The 20727-nt window shown below is 35.7% G+C and overlaps 1 protein-coding gene across 1 annotated transcript in view; it reads left to right on the top strand.

Moving 5' to 3' along the window:
* The window catches only part of LOC128228127 (transcription initiation factor TFIID subunit 1-like), a 41832-nt gene extending 22441 nt beyond the window's left edge, over positions 1–19391 (top strand). Inside the window, exons 29-46 of the mRNA XM_052939246.1 lie at positions 236–372; positions 521–580; positions 1920–2031; positions 2856–3064; positions 5927–6035; positions 6157–6255; positions 6567–6659; positions 7818–7902; positions 8587–8654; positions 8993–9112; positions 10538–10630; positions 10885–11037; positions 11329–11452; positions 12573–12766; positions 13082–13142; positions 14185–14294; positions 17867–18013; positions 18335–19391. Coding sequence (XP_052795206.1) covers positions 236–372; positions 521–580; positions 1920–2031; positions 2856–3064; positions 5927–6035; positions 6157–6255; positions 6567–6659; positions 7818–7902; positions 8587–8654; positions 8993–9112; positions 10538–10630; positions 10885–11037; positions 11329–11452; positions 12573–12766; positions 13082–13142; positions 14185–14294; positions 17867–18013; positions 18335–18427 — 2067 coding nt within the window. The 3' untranslated portion in view covers positions 18428–19391. The remainder of the gene's footprint in view (positions 1–235; positions 373–520; positions 581–1919; positions 2032–2855; positions 3065–5926; positions 6036–6156; positions 6256–6566; positions 6660–7817; positions 7903–8586; positions 8655–8992; positions 9113–10537; positions 10631–10884; positions 11038–11328; positions 11453–12572; positions 12767–13081; positions 13143–14184; positions 14295–17866; positions 18014–18334) is intronic.
* The last annotated feature ends 1336 nt before the right edge of the window (positions 19392–20727 follow it).

Below are 20727 nucleotides of genomic sequence, written 5' to 3'. Positions count from 1 at the left end.
ACCAAAACCGTGTGTTTTAGTCAATTTAAAATAAAGTTTAGTTTCATTACAGTCCAAATGAACTCGATCTAGGACATTGAAAAATTTATGTAAATTTTTTATAATTTTTCCCCCTTTTTCCCCCCTTTTGTTGTGAAAAGGGCTCCTACTTTTTACCTACTTTACTCCTACTTTTCTCCTACCATTGTTTGGGCCAGTGCTTGAAAAAGATGTAAGACCAATATTGATTACTCAGGCTGGCAAGAAATTGAAGATCACGAGAACATTTATAGACGACAATGGGAAAGAGTACACGAGAGTGGAGTGGGTTATCAAACCATCCGTTATCGATGCCTACGTCCGCATACAGAAAACCAAGGACCACAACTTCATGTAAGTGGAATAGATATTAAGATTTATTGCAAATTTTTAATAAACAGGATTTGTTTTCATAAGAAGGTCTTTAATTACTGATTGAATGTATGCAGATTTGAATGTGTTTTATCACTTTGTAAGTAAACCCTGTTTGACTGAATTTCAGCAAGCAGTTTGCTACCATGGATGATACAGTGAAGGAAGAGATGCGCAGAGAAAGAAGAAGGTCAGGCATCACATGTATCTTCAACCAACCAAACTGCTTTATACTAATCTTAATAGCTATTAATCTCAGTTTTTGAAGTCACTTCATAGGAAATAAAGATCGAAATTTTGATAGAAATTTACACAATTTCTAACTGTTGCTTTCTAGGTTATTCCAGGTTTAAGATAAGAATAAATCCTAAGCGAGGGTGGGTCTATATGTCCAGATTACCATATATAGTAGTTGAATAGTTCAAACAACAAACACAGTGTTCCTCAATATCTCTATATTCAATCCTCCAATGTTTACTTAATATCCGAGCGTCATGAAAATATAAATACTAACAATCATTAGATAATTAATAAAAACACATTTAAAATTTTAGCTGTCTTTACATTGTAAACAGTCTAATATCTTGTATAAGTGGCAGATTAAATTAAAAGGCTATAACATATAACACATGTATAATGCAAATGATTACAACAGCACAGTACATCCTAAAACATAACATGAACATGGAACTTACTGATTTATGGAATCAATCACTCCTACTCACCTCATACTCCCACAGAGACATCTGTTATCCATGCATGTTACACTGTAACCAAACCCACATCTATTAGTATATGGAAAGAGGAACTCGTGGAACTGCCATTTCGATTTAAATACAATGTATGCTAATGTCATGAAAATACATGACAAAACAAAATAAATGCAGCTGAATGAAATAATGATCATTCCAATCCATTGCTAAACCAAGACAAACACAAAAGACAACAAATGCAAATCAATACGAACAGTATATGAGACTCCAGGTAAAACAATCAAGTTTTTTAAAACAAAGTAAAACAAGCATATTCGTAGAATTCAACAGTGCAAGGCAATCAATCAACCTTGAGATTTCCTGTTTCTTTCACAAAAGGCAAGGGAGATTAATATGATAAACCAACTGCATTCTCTGATTACAGAATTATCTCTCTTAGACTGTAATTTCACTTGGCTACATAACATTGATGAGATGATGAATGAAAGATGAAGCCTTAGCTTACCTATTATGGTGGAGATCAATATACAATACAAAAAAGGCCATTCCTCTATCATTACCTTATTGCAGAACATAAGAGGGCCATCATATTGCAGGATAAAATTTTAAAATGAATTATTATTGGCTGTAACGAGGTATATTTTCAAACAGTATGTTTGGCTTGACATGAAACTCTCTGCTTATTCAGATTAACAAGTTAAATCTTTTAATAATAATTTGTTTCTTACACTTAGCATTTAGTTGAGAATTGCTATCTTAAAACACTTCTTTGGATGCTTGTTGATGAGATTGTTTCAATGCGTATATGTTATGTAGACTCCAGGAGCAGTTACGACGGATCAAGCGGAACGAGGAGAAGGAGAAAACCACGCCTATTATGTCCGACAAGAAGAAGAAAAAGAAGGAGGCTCAGATACTTAAATCAAAGGTCTTTGTTTGGTTTCATTTGGTTTTCATGATAAATCCCTTGCTTCATAATCTTGCATACTTTATTAAAATGGAAACAGTAAAATTTTGCTTACAAACCTTTTCTACATAAAATGCCATGCTGCATATATCATATAATATTGAATATATGATTAAGTTTGAAAATCAATAATTTCCAGTATGAAACACATGTATAAGAAGTCTATACTTGCCTCATAAATACTCTTAAATTAATAAACTAAATTAGACTAACTATTATACTGATAATACATAGCCTTTCTTATTTCTCAGCTGTAGATTTCATTAATATTAGACAGGAATGGTGAGACCTATTGAGTAGGGTAATATAAGCCATTTAACAGTTTTAGATTAAGCATTCAGTCTGTCTTGTATTTGAAAATGAAAGAAATTGACTGTTTTCATAAATTCATTGTAAAGTTGATATGTTATATCATATGTTTATAAAACTTAGTTTTACTTTAAGGAACATTGAACTGATAACACTTAGCTCTGTACTTGTGAAACATAAGTTTGGATAAAACATTGTGCTTTCTCCAAATCTATAATTATGTTCCATATATATTTAAAAATATTCCGTAATGTCTTCATGGGCTGTATGACTTGCTGGGTTTGAAGTAAATTTTATATTCCATGTCAGCTAAGTTATGTTACAATTAAATGCATGTATTGTGTTTGAAACATACTGGTTTTAACAGAGCATATCTACATGTTTACGGCCATATTTGTGTGGTTAGATATTATACTCTTTCCTCAAAGCAATGTAAAGGAGTATTGTGGATGATGTGACAAAACGTGTGTTTGCAGATGAAGTGTGGATCGTGTGGTCAGATGGGGCACATGAGGACAAACAAGGAGTGCCCTAACTTCAGTAAGTTGGGTCGCAGTGTGGAGCCACCAGTGAAGGTCGCGATGACTGAGGAAGAGGTCACTGCCGAAGACAGCACACTTCAGGACCATGGACTTGTGGATGTTGTTGGCACCAAGCTTAAACTGAGCAAGAGTCTCATGGAGCAGTAAGTGACTTACTCTTTGGTCAGGTTTACTCTTTTACAGATATAGTTGCTTCATTGCATCATTTTAACAGCTACCGTAATATGTATTATTTTTAGCTCGATTATTCGAAGAATAAGGATAGCTATCCTAGTCACCCGAGCGTCGGCGTCGGCGTAACCACTTATGTTAAAGTTTTTGTAAGAGTATTGTACCACCTCAAATATTTTCAAAGTCCATTGACATATGGCTTTGAAACTTTGCACACTTGTTCACCGTTATGCCCCAAATCTGTACACAGGAGGAGGTAACTCTATCAAGCATTTTGACAAAATTATGCCCCTTTTTCTACTTAGAATTTACGTTTAAGTTTGCGTACCACCTCAAATATTTTCAAAGTCCATTGACATCTGGCTTTGAAACTTTGCACACTTGTTCACCATCATGCCCCCAACCTGTACACAGGAGGAGGTAACTCTATCAAGCATTTTGGCAAAATTATGCCTCTTTCTACTTAGAATTTATGTTTAAGTTTGCGTACCACCTCAAATATTTTCAAAGTCCATTGACATCTGGCTTTGAAACTTTGCACACTTGTTCACCATCATGCCCCCAACCTGTACACAGGAGGAGGTAACTCTATCAAGCATTTTGACAAAATTATGCCTCTTTTTCTACTTAGAATTTACGTTTAAGTTTGCGTACCACCTCAAATATTTTCAAAGTCCATTGACATATGGTTTTGAAACTTTGCACACTTGTTCACCATCATGCCCCCAACCCGTACACAGGAGAAGGTAACTCAAGCATTTTGACAAAGTAATGCCCCTTTTCCAACCTTTAATTTACGTTAAAGTTTGCATACCACCTCTAACATTTTCAAATTCCATTGACATCTGGCTTTGAAACTTTTCCAGCTTGTTCACCATCATGCCCCCAACTTGTACACATGAGGAGGTAACTCTATCAAGGAATTTGACAAAATTATGCCCCTTTTTGTGTCGCCTGAAAAGACAACATATAGGGGTTACTTTTGTCAGCGGCGTCGGTGGCGGCGGCGGTGGCGTCGGCGGCGGCGGTGGCGGCGGCCGCGTCCCATTTTCGCTTGTCCGGGGTATATCTCCTAAACTATTAGTGGTATCAACTTGAAATTTCATATGTAGATAGATCTAATTGAGGGCAAGTGCAGTGCACAAGAACTGTTACTCTTGCTTCCATATTTTTAGAGTTATTGCCCTTTGTTATTTTTCATGCTTAAAGTTTTGTCCGGGGCATATCTTGTAGAATATAAGATTTATCAACTTGAAACTTCATATGTAGATAGATCTCATGGAGGGCAAGTGCAGTGCACAATAACCGTAACTCTTGCTTTCTTAGTTTTAAAGTTATTGCCCTTTGTTAATTTTCATGCTTAAAGTTTTGTCCGGGGCATATCTTGAAGAATATAAGAGGAATCAACTTGAAACTTCATAGCTAGATAGATCTCATTGAGGGTAAGATCTGTTACTCTTGCTGCCATATTTTTAGAGTTATTGCCCTTCGTTAATTTTCTTGCTTAGGTTTTGTCCGTGGCATATCTCGTAAACTATAGGAGGTATCAACCTGAAACTTATTCCGTAGGTATATCTGATTGAGCGAAAGTGCAGTGCACAAAAACCGTAACTCTTGCATCTATATGTTTAGAGTTATTGCCCTTTGTTAATTTTCATGCTTAAAGTTTTGTCCGGGGCATATCTTGAAGAATATAAGAGGTATCAACTTGAAACTTCATAGCTAGATAGATCTAATTGAGGGCAAGTGCAGTGCACAAGAACCGTAGCTCTTGCTGCCATATTTTTAGAGTTATTGCCCTTTGTTAATTTTCATGCTTAGGTTTTGTCCGTGGCATATCTTGTAAACTATAGGAGGTATCAACCTGAAACTTATTCCGTATGTATATCTGATTGAGGGAAAGTGCAGTGCACAAAAACTGTATCTCTTGCTTTCATATTAGAGTTATTGCCCTTTGTTAATTTTCATGTTTAACTTTACCTTGCACACTTTTTTTAGCTCACCAGAGCACGAAGTGCTCAAGGTGAGCTATTGTGATCGGTCTTTGTCCGTCGTCCTTCCGTCAACAATTGCTTAAAGAACATCTCCTCTGAAATTACCTGGCCAAATTCAATGAAACTTGACAGGAAGCTTCCTTGGGTGTCCCTCTACAAAAATACAACAAGGGGTTACGATTGATTAACAACAACAACAACAAAATGGCCGACTTCCTGGCTTAACGTTGTTACCTTCAGTTCAAATGCCACCTACACTTAAAAGTTAAATGGCAACATCATTGTCTATAAATGAATAAAATGCCAATCTAACAGCTATAATGTCGACAGTAAATAATTTGTCAGGCGACACTTCCGACTCGCGGAGTTCTAGTTCGACTTAGAATTTACGTTAAGGTTTGCGTACCACCTGGAATATTTTCCAATTCAATTTATGTAAATATCTTAGCACATCATGTATTGCATTGAAATCTTATCCAACAGTGATCCATACATGTTTCGCCAACTTTTTTCAATCCATACTACGAAAAGCGGCAGAATAGTCGAGCGCGCTGTCTCTGTGACAGCTCTTGTTGAGTCTGTTTCCTGGGCAGAACCAGTACTGTATCCTATTGAAAGGCCAAGAGAACATTCCCTTGGTGGGGATCAATCCCACAACCTCTGGATGAGAGGCAACACCTATGACAATAGGCCACTCTCACCGTTCTCCTGCTCCAACAGATATAGTTGTTGCTGCTCAAAACTGTTGTTGTCCTACATGATGGTCTTGTAATAATTCTTGAATGTTTTTGCATTTGAATCACCAAGATTCCTGATAAACGTTCTTAAACTTGTTTGCAGTGCTGAACAGATAAAGCGCAAGTCTCTCGTCCTGAAGTTTCCAAAACAGGCAATGGAGGGCAAGAAGAGGAAGAAGGCAGGGACCACCATACACTGTGACTATCTTAAGGTCAGATATCAGAGTTTTCTTTTCATTTTCTTTGATTGCTGTCAAAAAATACCTGCAATTCCTGATAAAAAGTATGTTCTTTATAGTAAACTCTATTCTAACCTTCTATTCTTTTATGCAGAAGCCACGCCAATCATCTCATCGTCGCCGTGCTGACCCTGTGGTTACTATGTCTACCATCTTTGAACAGCTGCTCAACGAGATGAGGGATATGCCCAATGTAATAAGAATTTCTGCAGTTTAAGTTTGATGATTTTAACTTGACTGATTAGCAATAAAACGCTGTCAGAAGTAGAATCATTGCCTTGCATCATCAGTTTCTAAAAAATTCTTCAAGATGTTGTAAAATAGCTATTTATATGTATTTTCGAAATGAGTCGTCACATCAGCTATATAGTAAGAGTTAAGCAGTTAACAAATGAGAAAAAGTATTTTATATTCCTTTGTTGTTCACTAGAGATCTAAACTTTAATTGAAGTTTGGTATAGCATATAATTTAACTGCAGAGATGATGTTACATTCCCATTGTAGACGCAGCCATTCCTGTTCCCAGTGAATGCTAAGAGTGTGCCAGACTACTTCACCATCATCAAGGAGCCCATGGACCTGCAGACCATCAGAGAGGTGAGACCTATGGAGTAGGGTTATGTCTACCAGCAGACCATCAGGCAGTAGGGTAATGGTAACCTGCCAACCATTGGGAAGGTGAGACCTATTGAGTAGGATAATATGTACGGGCAGACCATCAGGCAGTAGGGTAATGGTAACCTGCCAACCATTGGGAAGGTGAGACCTATTGAGTAGGATAATATGTACGGGCAGACCATCAGGGAGAAGGGTAATGGTAACCTGCCAACCATTGGGAAGGTGAGACCTATTGAGTAGGATAATATGTACGGGCAGACCATCAGGGAGAACTTTTGTGTTATGTATAAGGTACAGTAACAACCCTCTATTCAGACCAATTATGGGACTTCGAGAAAATGGTCTTAATAGTGGGGTGGTCTCATTACTGAGATTGTGCTGATAAGGTTTGTGAATGGTCAAGTGGTGGAATTTATTAGATTTCTACTATGTACATATGTACATGTTTAACTGGGTATTGGTTATATGGGGCTATAAAGAATACTGTTCAAGCAGAGAAAATAAGTAAAAGTTATGTCACTTATTAATTTACATCATCAATTGTTCAAAGAATATTATGTTTTAAAACAACACAGTTTGAATGTTCTTTAATATATTTTCACAGTAAGTCCAAAAAATCCAATCAAAAGCATTAAATCAATCAAAAACCCATCAATTATCAAACACTTTTGTGTTTTTCACTCTAATCTTGACCTCTATCGTAAAGCGGCTACTTGTTGTCGTAAAGTGGTCGGTGATTATCCTTAAACTGGGACACGTGTTGTGAATTTATTTGTATTGTGTGTCAATTTAGGTGTGAACTTAAACATGTATAGTACCTATCAACAAATTGCTTGCAATCGCATTAAATGATGAATTTAACATTCGATGAATTTAAAGGGACTGGATTAAGTGGTGGTTTTACTGAATAACGGGGTGCCCATTTTTTCGGGGTTTATGACCATTGAATTATAGGGGAAAAGGTCAGGTCTGAAAAAATTTGGTCTCATTAGCGTGTTGGTCGTGAGAATGGGGTTGTCGCATATAGGGTTTTTACTGTACCTTCCTTGATGAACATGGATTGTCAAGTGAATAGATTTTGTGTTACATGAAGAATTTTGTATTCATATCATTGATATCATTAATGATCTTTTTCAGAATCTTAGAGCCAAAAAGTTTAAGTCTAGAGAGGACTTTCTTCTGGATGTCAACCTGATACTTAAAAACAGTACACTTTACAATGGTGAGATTTTGATGAACTTATGATATTCAGTGTGTGTATACCACGTGATAAATTGGATCATGAATGCTTCGTCTGAAGGCAATATTTTGCTTTGAACGATATCTTTAAACAAGGATAACTTTACCATTTCAAATGAAACATTGCGCAGTCTACGTCCCTTACACAACTCTGCCTTCTGGTTATTACCAGAGTTGGAATAAGAGTTGTTTTTTTCAAAACACTTCGTCAAACCTTTTCACAAAACCGCTGCCTGATGGAGCACTGTCAAAACCATTTTTTAGAAACAAGTTTGTCGAAGTGTAAACTAATTACCTAATCAAACTCATGCAAAAAAACGAAGGCAGGGCTTTTTAAGCAGCATAGACTGCCCTTTGTTTCATTTAAAATGGTGAAGAAAAATAATACATGTAGTTGTAGTACATGTATCTTTGTTTTAAGTCTATTCAAAGCAAAATATTGCCTTCCAACGTAGCATTTATGACGTAATTTATCACATGGTATACACACATTGATATTGGTATTAGATATTTATGGGAAGTTTATTTTGTCAATTGCAGATGCACACTCATTCATTGTTTCATTTATAACATTGTTTTCATATTTGTTTAGCAGGTTATATTTGGAGGTAATTTTCCAAACCGTTTATTTAGGTTTTTGTCTGATAATTCCTGTTTTGTGATGCAGGTCCAAAGAGCATGTTCACCATGACAGCCCAGGCAATGATGGACCACTGTCTCCGCCGGTTGGCAGAGGTGCGTACTCTCTTTGCTCAATAGGGACTTGTTTGGGATAAAATGTTTGGGGGGAACAGAACCCTACATATTCAGTAGGGAATTGTGTGGGGTAAAGTGTTGGTGGGTACAGACAGCTCAACGTTACTAAATAGTGATATTAAAGTTAAAAAAAATGTTTTGTAAGTATAAATCTTGTTATTAGATATCATGAGTGGACTAACATGCTTCAAATCCTTTTATTTGAATCTGTCTGTGAAAATGACAAAATTGTTCAAGCAAACCTGATAGTACAATTTTCATAGTTGTCAATGTATTGTGTTTACATTTAACACTTCCCAACTATGATCTATGTGCAGAAAGAGGACAAGTTGATGCGTCTGGAGAAGGCTATCAACCCTCTTCTGGATGACAATGACCAGGTAGCCCTCTCCTTCATCTTCGACACCATCCTCAACCGGATAAAGGCCGTAGAAAACGTAAGCTCCAGTCAATCATATTTGACTTGTCTGAACGAAGACAACATGTAGTTGGAAAAGTAGATTGGATTGCGGCATGTTTGTGGTGCTCTTGCACTTAAATTGATGACATAAATGAAATTGGTTCTGCTTGATTGGTTTCTAACATTTAATTATTCAAATGTTTGGTATACCCCCAAAAAACAAAGTTAAGGGGGATAAAGGAGTGAGCTTGCTGGTTCAATAGGTGGTCTATTGGTTTTGTCTGGACGATAACTCATGATAGGTTCGACAGATTGCAATAAGGTTTGGTACACATGTTCATCACCATAACATAAAGGTCAAATTCAACTTTTGTTACAACTTACATACTACAATTTTGTACAGAGTTAAGGCCCCTTTACAGCATAAGTTGTCCCGACAATATATTTCTAATTAAGTACAGGTCGGGTTTGACTTGGTTACAATTACCAAATTTTGAAATAGTTTTAACCCCCTTTCAACTTTGAATTTGCTCCAAATATGTTGTCTGGACAATCATTCATGAAAAAGTTGACAGATTTTAACAATTTATGAAACAACTGTTTAACACAACAAAATTCAGGTTAGGTTCGACTTTGGTTACAAACCACTAATTCATTACAGTGTTATATCCCCTTTTCAAATTGAATTTTGCACACACAAAAAACATGCTTGGAGGATAAGCTAAAGAAAGATACAATTGATTTTAATAATGTTGGTACACTTACACTGGTTGAACAATATAAACTACATCTAACAGCTGTGAAAGGTATCAAACCTGAGTTTCGACTTCACTGTGCAAATTTTCTAGTCTAGCAGAGCAACACTGGTAAACAATGCAACATTTGTTATGACTACAACATTTCACAATTATCTCTTAAAAGAGTGTAACATAATTATTTTTTTTGCATTTGAGTCTGTATAAATTTGCTTTCCATTATTGCTGTTTACAGCTGAATACAGGAACAAGCAAATCAGTTATTTTCCAGGACTTACCTTTTCTTAACTTTATATGATTATGTCCCCCCATAAATGGGGAGACATATTGTTTTGCTGGAGTTGTCTGTCTATCAGTTTGTCCATCACAAACCATGACGGCTCTATACCTCGTGAACCGTTTGAAAGATTTTGAAATAACTTGCCACATGAGTTCACCATATTGAGACAAGGTGCAGAGCAAGGTTACAACCAGCTCGGTTCAAGATCAAGGTCACGCTTAGGTGTCACAGGTCATATGACTATTAAATGACTATGTTTCGTGTCTGCCCCATATCTCTTGAACTGTGGAAGGATTCTGAAATTACTAGCCCATACATATTTTTTTTTCTTTTTCCACTTGTGAAATGTCAGAACTGAATGTGACAACAATAGGTGGAGACATCTGCTTTGGATTACAAAATTAACCTTCTAACTTCTTTTCTCCAGTCATGGCCTTTCCTGAACCCTGTGAACAAGAAGCTGATCAAGGACTACTATGATGTCATAGAAAGTCCCATGGATCTATCAACTATTGCCAAGGTAACAGCCCAACATGTCACCTTTAGTTTCCAGTAAATTTGCAAATGCTCTTATGTAAATGTATATCAACTGAAATTTCTTTCTCTGTTGCACCATGTTTTTATAAGGAACACATGTAGTTTAATGAAGTTTATTCAATACAATGGCCTGTTCTCCATAATATCATTCAATCAAAAAAAACCCTCTGGATTCCATAAAAACTTTAAAATAAAAGTCCACTTCATTCTCTGCTCTTGCCTTGGTACTTATCACAGAAAGTGCAAACCCACAAGTATCAGAGCAAGGAGGCCTTCATAAGGGACGTCCAGCTAATCTTCGAAAACAGTGCGCAGTATAATGGCAAAGACAACAACTATACCCTCACCGCTAAGAAGATGCTGGATGTGTGCCAGGCTGCCATTCAGGAGGTAGGGTGAATCTGGGGGCACTGGTGTGTGTGTCATATTGTACTGGCTCTACTGCCCTGTTAGTTTTGGATTTGTTTATTAACAAACTTCCTATTCTACTGAGCCTTTTAAAAGGATATATATATATTAACTTCAGTCTTGATAGACATTGCATGTAACTGTCTATTTATTATCTGTTATACTCCATTCATTGAAATTATGCAAAATTTATTTAAAAGGTGTATATTGGCTTATGTAATGTTATGGTTGTGGATAACCTCTCATCTCTAAGTCATTCATGTTCTAATGTAGAATGAGGAGACAATCGTGCAGATGGAGCATGACATCAAGGCTGCGCAGGAAGCTGCCCTAGAGGCTGCAGAGTCGGAGAGCATCGTCACGGGAACCTCTATCACACATGATGAGTTCACTCAAGGTATGCCTCACCATACTGGTCCTGTATTTGTAATGAAATTGAAAGGAATGATTGTTGTTTAAAATATACTTATTCGAGGGCTTATCTGAAAGTTTGTAAAAACTGTTTTAAAGTAAAAATTATAACCTTTGTGACATTGCAATAAACAGTTGACAAGCTAAGAGGAACATGCATTTAACAGTCATTTAGCATCACTTAAAAAAATTACATTGTTGGAGGTAAACCAATTTTTGGACTGTTATCGGTATTCACTTTTAAAAAACTTTTCAAAGCTGGGCTTCAAAAATAATGATAATGATACATGGTCCATGCCGTTTTATAATAGTATCTGCATGCATCTAGGTTTTGAACTTAGTGAGCATAAAACCCCAAACTTTTTAGATAGCTGAAATAAACTGAATTATGGATGTTTTCTGAAAAACAACAAGAATTAAGTGTTGATTTGACAGCAGTAGGATTATTCACATATGTTTTATCAACACTGCAGTCAAACAGACACTCAGTACCAATGAAATGAATAGAAAAGCAAGTGACATGTGATCATGGGCAGTCAGTCAGGACAATATTTCTTTTTATTTTAGTGTTTTACAATAATAAGCCATTTTTGTCCAAGGTGATAACAATGCCATTGATTGGTGTGATATGCAAGTTTACTTGAAAGGAACTTTTATTACTCCTTGAAAAAGTTGTCCAAGCAAAAAAAGAGTTGTCACTAAGCATGAATTTCAGAGTCCTTTTGTTTTGAAAGACACCAGATAAAAATATATGAGATAGTTGACAATGTTAAATTGGGGAGGGGACTCTGTGTGAAAGAATCTCTAGATTGATTTAATTCTAGTTGGGTTTCATTTAAAGTAAGTATATAATAAAATTATTTGTAATTCAGTATTATTTTTGGTTTTCTTATGTATTATTAAGAATTAACCTCTTTGTTTTGTTTGTATGAATTTTCTATTATTAAAACATATGGAATTATAGATTGTCTACTTTCTGAGTGAAGTTGGGTTTATTTATTTATTTTTCTTTGACTTTGAGTGTTTTTCAAACAGACATCTATTGGTAGGTTTGTGAAATAAGGTTGAAGTTGATTAACACTCTACCTTATAACTGTGTATTTAAGGCCTGGACACAGAGTCAATGGATGGTTACAGTATGAAGGAGAATGTAACTATCAAGGAATACTCAGAGGTGGATGACACAAACGCCTCAACTGCAGCCCAGGACTCCCAGCAGTACTTCCAGGCTGTGAACATGTCAGACTCAGACTTTGTCGATGTAGAGGGAGATGAGGACTCCTTCACCCGTAGAAACAGGGTAGCATATCTTTATTTTTACCAGATAAAACTTTATAAGACATTTGTTTATTATATGAACTAAATCTTAGATTGGAAGTTGAGAAGCTTCTCATATGAGTACTTCAAAACAGTTATTATTTGATAAAACATGCACAATAAATTTACTTAATGTAGTGCAAATTCCCGCTTTCATTGGTATTGAAAACTTTGTAAATCTGACCATGCTTTTGTAACATAAGATAACCATGTTTTTCTTTAACACTTTCTACCTCGGTACAAGTAAGGTAACAAGAATCTGCTTCATTACTCTGTCATGATGTGTGTTTGTTTGCAGAGGAAGCAGGATGCTGGAGAAGAGAAGGTAGACAACTCTGGGGACCAGGATGACATTCTAGGTAAGGTAGACTACTCTGGGTCCAGGATGACAACCTAGGTAAGGCAGACAAATCCTTGGACCAGGATGACCTCCTAGGTAAGGGGGACAACATTCAGGACCAGGATGACATTCTAATTAAGGCATACAAATCATTAGTCCATGATGACATCCTAGGTAAGTTAATCAATTTCAGGACCAAGATGACATCCTAGGTAAGGGAGACAACTCTTATAACCAGGATGACACTCTAGGTAAGGTAGACAACTCTAGGAACCAAGATGACACTCTAGGTAAGGTAGAGAACTCTAGAAACCAAGATGACACTCTAGGTAAGGTAGACAACTCTAGGAACCAAGATGACACTCTAGGTAAGGTAGACAACTCTAGGAACCAAGATGACACTCTAGGTAAGGTAGACAACTCTAGGAACCAAGATGACACTCTAGGTAAGGTAGAGAACTCTAGGAACCAAGATGACACTCTAGGTAAGGTAGACAACTCTAGAAACCAGGATGACACTCTAGGTAAGGTAGACAATTCTAGGAACCAAGATGACAATCTAGGTAAGGTAGACAACTCTAGGAACCAAGATGACACTCTAGGTAAGGTAGACAACTCTAGGAACCAAGATGACACTCTAGGTAAGGTAGAGAACTCACAGGACCAGGATGACATTCTAGGTACACCTGTGCTTATAGTTTGGGGTATATTTATGTCTCCCCCATCCATGTGCATTCATTTCCACTCAATAACTTAAGAACTTTTACCCCAAGGAAGTTCATACTTGATTTGGCAGTTGGTCACGCCTTGGAGATGGCCCTTATTGATTTTTAAATCAGCTAAACTTCAAGGTCACTGTTGGTTTGTCTCCAGTCCAAAAGCGCAAATTTCATGTCCATCATTGATTATTTCTCAGCTATGATCACACAATGGGGGAGACAAGCGAATATTTAATATTTGTGGATTCATTATTTGTCTTGAAACAATATCACCATTTATGGCATGGTATTTACCTCTGTTGGCATTGTTACGTGTTGATGTATTCTTTGTGCATGTTTCAGGCAATGTGAGTGACTCTGACGACGAAGGTGAGAAGGACAACAGCTTTGAGCAGCCAGGCTCGTATTACCCGGAGGATCCCGGCTACGACCCAAACAGTCAGCAGTACCAGGTAACTAGGGCATATCTGAAATATTAATGTCATGGGTGATTGTGCTTACAAGTTAAACTGACAATAATTTTTGACATCAATCTTCTTTTCAAATCTGTGTTTGATATTAAACATAAGTTAAGTAACATACAGATAAATTCTGTAATTTGATTACATCATCAAATGATTTAATGGTTATGTAGTTTCTTACCATCAGTAGCTAAGTTTATTCTTCAGTTTTATATAAGTTATCACAAAAGCTATTTGATAGGGCAATATTTATCCATGTATTACTATTAACCAACCAATCTGCAAACAAGCCAACAGATAACCTTTGGTCAACCTTTGGACAACTTATCACACAAAAGATAACCTTTGGACAACTTATCAAAAAAACCTAACCTTTGGACAACTTATCAAAAAAACCTAACCTTTGGACAACTTATCAAAAAACCTAACCTTTGGACAACTTATCAAACAAAAGACAACTTTTGAAAAATTTATTAAACAAAGGATAACTTTTGGACAACTTATCAAACAAAAGATAACTTTTGGACAACTTATCAAACAAAAGACAACTTTCGGACAACTTATCAAACAAAAGATGACCTTTGGACAACTTATCAAACAAAAGACAACCTTTGGACAACTTATCAAACAAAAGACAACCTTTGGACAAGTTATCAAACAAAATATAACTTTTGGAAAACTTATCAAACAAAAGACAACTTTTGGACAACTTATAAAACAAAAGACAACCTTTGGACAACTTATCAAACAAAAGACAACCTTTGGACAAGTTATCAAACAAAAGACAACTTTTGGACAACTTATCATACAAAAGACAACCTTTGGACAACTTATCAAACAAAAGACAACTTTTGGACAACTTATCAAACAAAAGATGACCTTTGGACAACTTATCAAACAAAAGATAACTTTTGGACAACTTTTCAAACAAAAAAAACTTTTGGACAACTTATCAAACAAAAGACAACTTTTGGACAACTTATCAAACAAAGGATAACTTTTGGACAACTTATCAAACAAAAGATAACTTTTGGACAACTTATCAAACAAAGGATAACTTTTGGACAACTTATCAAACAAAAGATAACTTTTGGACAACTTATCAAACAAAAGACAACCTTTGGACAACTTATCAAACAAAAGACAACTTTTGGACAACTTATCAAACAAAAGACAACTTTTGGACAACTTATCAAACAAAAAACAACCTTTGGACAACTTATCAAACAAAAGATGACCTTTGGACAACTTATCAAACAAAAAACAACCTTTGGACAACTTATCAAACAAAAGACAACTCTTGGACAACTTATCAAACAAAAAACAACCTTTGGACAACTTATCAAACAAAAGATGACCTTTGACAACTTATCAAACAAAAAACAACCTTTGGAAAACTTATCAAACAAAAGACAACCTTTGGACAACTTATCAAACAAAAGACAACTTTTGGACAACTTTTCAAACAAAAGACAACCTTTGGACAACTCATCAAACAAAAGATAACTTTTGGACAACTTATCAAACAACAGATAACTTTTGGACAACTTATCAAACAAAAGATGACCTTTGGACAACTTATCAAACAACAGATAACTTTTGGACAACTTATCAAACAAAAGATAACTTTTGGACAACTTATCAAACAAAATATAACTTTTGGACAACTTATCAAACAAAAGACAACCTTTGGACAACTTATCAAACAAAAGACATTTTTTGGACAACTTATCAAACAAAAGATGACCTTTGGACAACTATCAAACAAAAGATAACTTTTGGACAACTTATCAAACAAAAGATGACCTTTGGACAACTTATCAAACAAAATACAACTTTTGGACAACTTATCAAACCAAAGATGACCTTTGGACAACTTATCAAACAAAATACAACTTTTGGACAATTTATCAAACAAAAGACATCTTTTTGACAACTTATCAAACAAAAGATGACCTTTGGACAACTTATCAAACAAAAGATGACCTTTGGACAACTTATCAAACAAAAGACAACTTTTGGACAACTTATCAAACAAAAGACAACTTTTGGACAACTTATCAAACAAAAGATAACCTTTGGTCAACTTATCAAACCAAAGACAACTTTTGGACAACTTATCAACAAAAGATAACCGTTCGACAACTTATCAAACAAAAGATAACCTTTGGACAACTTATCAAACAAAAGACAACTTTTGGACAACTTATCAAACAAAAGACAACTTTTGGACAACTTATCAAACAAAAGACAACCTTTGGACAAGTTATCAAATAAAAGATAACCTTTGGACAATTTATCAAACAAAAGATGACCTTTGGACAACTTATCAACAAAAGACAACATATGGACAACTTATCAAACAAAAGACAACCTTTGGACAACTTATCAAACAAAAGACAACCTTTGGACAACTTATCAAACAAAAGACAACCTTTGGACAAGTTATCAAACAAAAGACAACCTATGGACAACTTATCAAACAAAAGACAACTTTTGGACAACTTATCAAACAAAAGACAACCTTTGGACAACTTATCAAACAAAAGATAACCTTTGGACAACTTATCGAACAAAAGACAACTTTTGGACAACTTATCAAACAAAAGACAACTTTTGAAAAATTTATTAAACAAAAGATGACCTTTGGACAACTTATCAAACAAAAGACAACTTATCAAACAAAAGACAACCTTTGGACAAGTTATCAAACAAAAGATAACCTTTGGACAATTTATCAAACAAAAGACAACTTTTCGACAACTTATCAACAAAAGACAACCTATGGACACTTATCAAACAAAAGACAACCTTTGGACAACTTATCAAACAAAAGACAACCTTTGGACAACTTATCAGACAAAAGATAACCTTTGGACAATTTATCAAACAAAAGATGACCTTTGGACAACTTATCAAACAAAAGACAACCTATGGACAACTTATCAAACAAAAGATGACCTTTTGGCAATTTATCAAACAAAAGATTATCTTTTGACAACTTATCAACAAAAGACAACCTATGGACAACTTATCAAACAAAAGACAACCTTTGGTCAACTTATCAAACCAAAGACAATCTTTGGACAACTTATCAACAAAAGATAACATTTGGACAACTTATCAACAAAAGATAACATTTGGACAACTTATCAACAAAAGATAACCGTTCGACAACTTATCAAACCAAGGATATCCTTTGGACAACCTGTCAAACAAAAGATACCTTTGGACAACTTTTCAACAAAAGATAACCTTTGGACAACTTATCAACAAAAGATAACTGTTTGGCAACTTATGAAACCAAAGATAGGCTTTGGACAAGTTATCAAACCAAAGATAACTTTTGGACAACTTATAAAACAAAATAACCTTTGGACAACTTATCAATAAACGATAACCTTTGGACAACTTACCAAACAAAAGATAACCTTTGGACAACTTATCACACCAAAAATAACCTTTGCACAACTTATCAAACAAAAGATAACTTTTGGATAATTTATCAAAAATTTATACAGTCCGTTGCCTGTAACTATCAATCCTGTGTCATGTTTATACAGGTGGAGCCCCCACAGATAGATGATGAGAACAGTTTTGACCCATCAGAATTTTTCCGTCACTCAGCATTGGCGGATCAGGTGGCCGCAGTAGAACAGCAGCAGGCTGTGGAGGAGCCCATGGATACAGACCTTAATAATGACCTTCAGGTAACAATGTTTTAATAACTTTTGTGATCTCTTGTGTACAGGTAATTTGAAATGTTAGTGGCCTATTGGCCTGATATTGAACAAAACAACAATTAAAGTTGATATTTATACTCCAAATTGAACAATTATGAACAAAGAATGTATGGGCTGTCTATTGCATCATTTGAATTATTATTATGATTATTATTGTTTATGGTGGTGTCAATTAAAAAAAAGAGGATATGTTTCATTATCAGTAGTTAAGAAGCTGACCTGACCATAAAGATCATCATTATTGCTTGACTATTTCTTCTATGTCCTAACCTGAGTGTTACACTGCAGGTATCAGAGTCCGAGAATGAGAGTGAGGGTGATGGTGAGAACACGGCGGACGACTCCAATGAGGGCTTTGATATTGACGAATTTCTACAGTGAGATCACCAACCAGTTACAGTCAAGTTGCGGAAGTGTTAGCGCTATGCCAGGAAGTACATGCTCTCTTTGAGTAAGGCTGAGATGGAAATTCCTGGTCTTGTGCATTCATATCACATATTGGCCTATAACTCCATCATTCATGTGCTCGAGTAAAAGTCTTGGATGGATGCTTCTGTGTCAAGGATGTAATGGCACAGAATTGTTGTAGAACAGTTTTGGATGCCATACCTTGTGTGATGGAACTGGTTGCATTGACAGGCTTTGTTCCATAAAATAGACTTGTTTTAGAAAAAATATTGTTGGAAACATAAAGATCTATCAGTAGCTTGAACTGAACATGTATACATTGAAAGTAAAAAGTGTTATACTCCATGGGAGGCTGGTCCTTCATGAGTTTAATTAAAGTTCAATTATTCCTGAAACAGTGTGATTGTGCTGCTTAATGTGTCCTGACTTTCAATGAATTTGTTTTGTTTTTTTGCTTACAGTTCTAATGAATTTAGCAACGATTGCACCATACACAAAGATGCAATGTACATTTGAAAATATACAAAACACAAGTAGCTTTTTAGTACAAAGACAAAAGGTAGACAACTACTGCGTTTATTAAGGGTGTAAATATTTGTCTGATTATTCTTACAGAATGAAAGTAAAAAAAATTGCAGCTCATGTGTAACAGTACATCTATTCATTCATAAAACGATCATCAAACATGTACTTCATCTTTGACGAGAAATGCTGGTCATTTCGCTACATTTATTTACTTGTTTGTGACTTTGGACATGCATATGTTAAGACATGAATACCTGTGACATGCTACTATGGTATATGGCTGCACTGTTGTGCAAGGTTTAAAAGTGTTCCATTGTGTTTGTTGTAACAAAAATGAATTACAAGAATTACCTGGACATCCAGGGCTCACCATGTAATATACAAAATGCTTTAATAAGATGTAGAAACCATGTGTGTTGTTTTAATTGTAAAATGTAACCTTATCAATGAGTCTGGGAGTTTTTTTCCTACAATATAACATGTATTTCATGTATCGGAAGATGCAAAACTGTTGGACATTCATTTATTATATATATGCCAAACAAACCTAGAAATGCTGGAATCATCAATGTTGTTTGACGTCATTACCATATTTTGACAATGATGGCATTACTTATAGAAAGTGTTGGTTGACATATCAGAATAATCCACTATCATGGTAAAGAATCATATCTGTCAACACCCATGAAATCTACTGCTGATCATGGCACAGAGAACAGTTGCTTATTGTACAGGCCGTATCTAGATTATCTTTCTCTGTACAACACTATTATCGCATCTGGCTCATGAGAAATTGAAATTAAAACTCCGCACCGAGTTCCGATTGTCTGGAAGTGATGTGCCTGTTTCATTACGCTGCAGCAATTTCGCGTTCCGAAATAAGTGGGCGCAGAACAACCTGTATGAGATATTTACCCGAGCTCTATAGCCGGCCACTTGGTTCACGTGCACGTGAATTACCTTCTTGAAGAGGCAGGTACTTGTTCAGCATGGTTAAAGTGCTGAACACATTACCAGCTAATTGTGATGGTGTTTTACAAAGCTAGACAACAAGCATCTCCATCAATCATCCTGTATTAGTAATCACAGCTGTGTAGCCCTTTTTTGCAGCAACAATCACAAACAGTACGAGAATCCCTTTCTCGAATGGCGGGCGGCCTCTGTAAAGCGGTGTTCTTGTCGCATAATCCGCAAAATCTTTCACAGTTTTAATTGTCGGAAAACTGTGAATTAGATCTTATTGTTTAAATAAGTTTCCCACATTTTATCCCATTTTATGCCACATTTTGGTTCTAATACGGGTAATAGGCCTGTAAGCCTGTACTGTCGCCGTCTTTATATATAGACGGACACACATACGCCGGTCAAGTAGGCGTGTTGTTCTTATTGCCGGGAATTTAACTTCAATTTCCGATTTAATTAAACCGCTTTGCTGCTAATTGCATTCTGAAGTCTACAAGGAGCTCAAATTGGGAAGATTTTTTGAAAAACTGCAGACAAATGCACATTATGGTTACGATGTTTGTTTCAAGTGAAGTTATTGCACAAGTACTGGTGATTTACACCCTTGAAAAGAATGTTTTTAATTGCATGCAGGAAATAGGAATTTAATTGTAAATAACTTAAAAGAAAAATATTTAAATCCTAAGACAGACATCGCGACTGGATTTTAATAGTCTTGTCGATGGGTTTCGACCAAGACGAATTGTAGCAATAATGGTGATACATTTACAGTAAAACTTCGACCG

Source organism: Mya arenaria, chromosome 3 (genome assembly GCF_026914265.1).
Source record: "Mya arenaria isolate MELC-2E11 chromosome 3, ASM2691426v1".
Classification (NCBI taxonomy): Eukaryota; Metazoa; Mollusca; class Bivalvia; order Myida; family Myidae; genus Mya; species Mya arenaria.
This window is presented reverse-complemented; position numbering and strand designations above follow the sequence as displayed.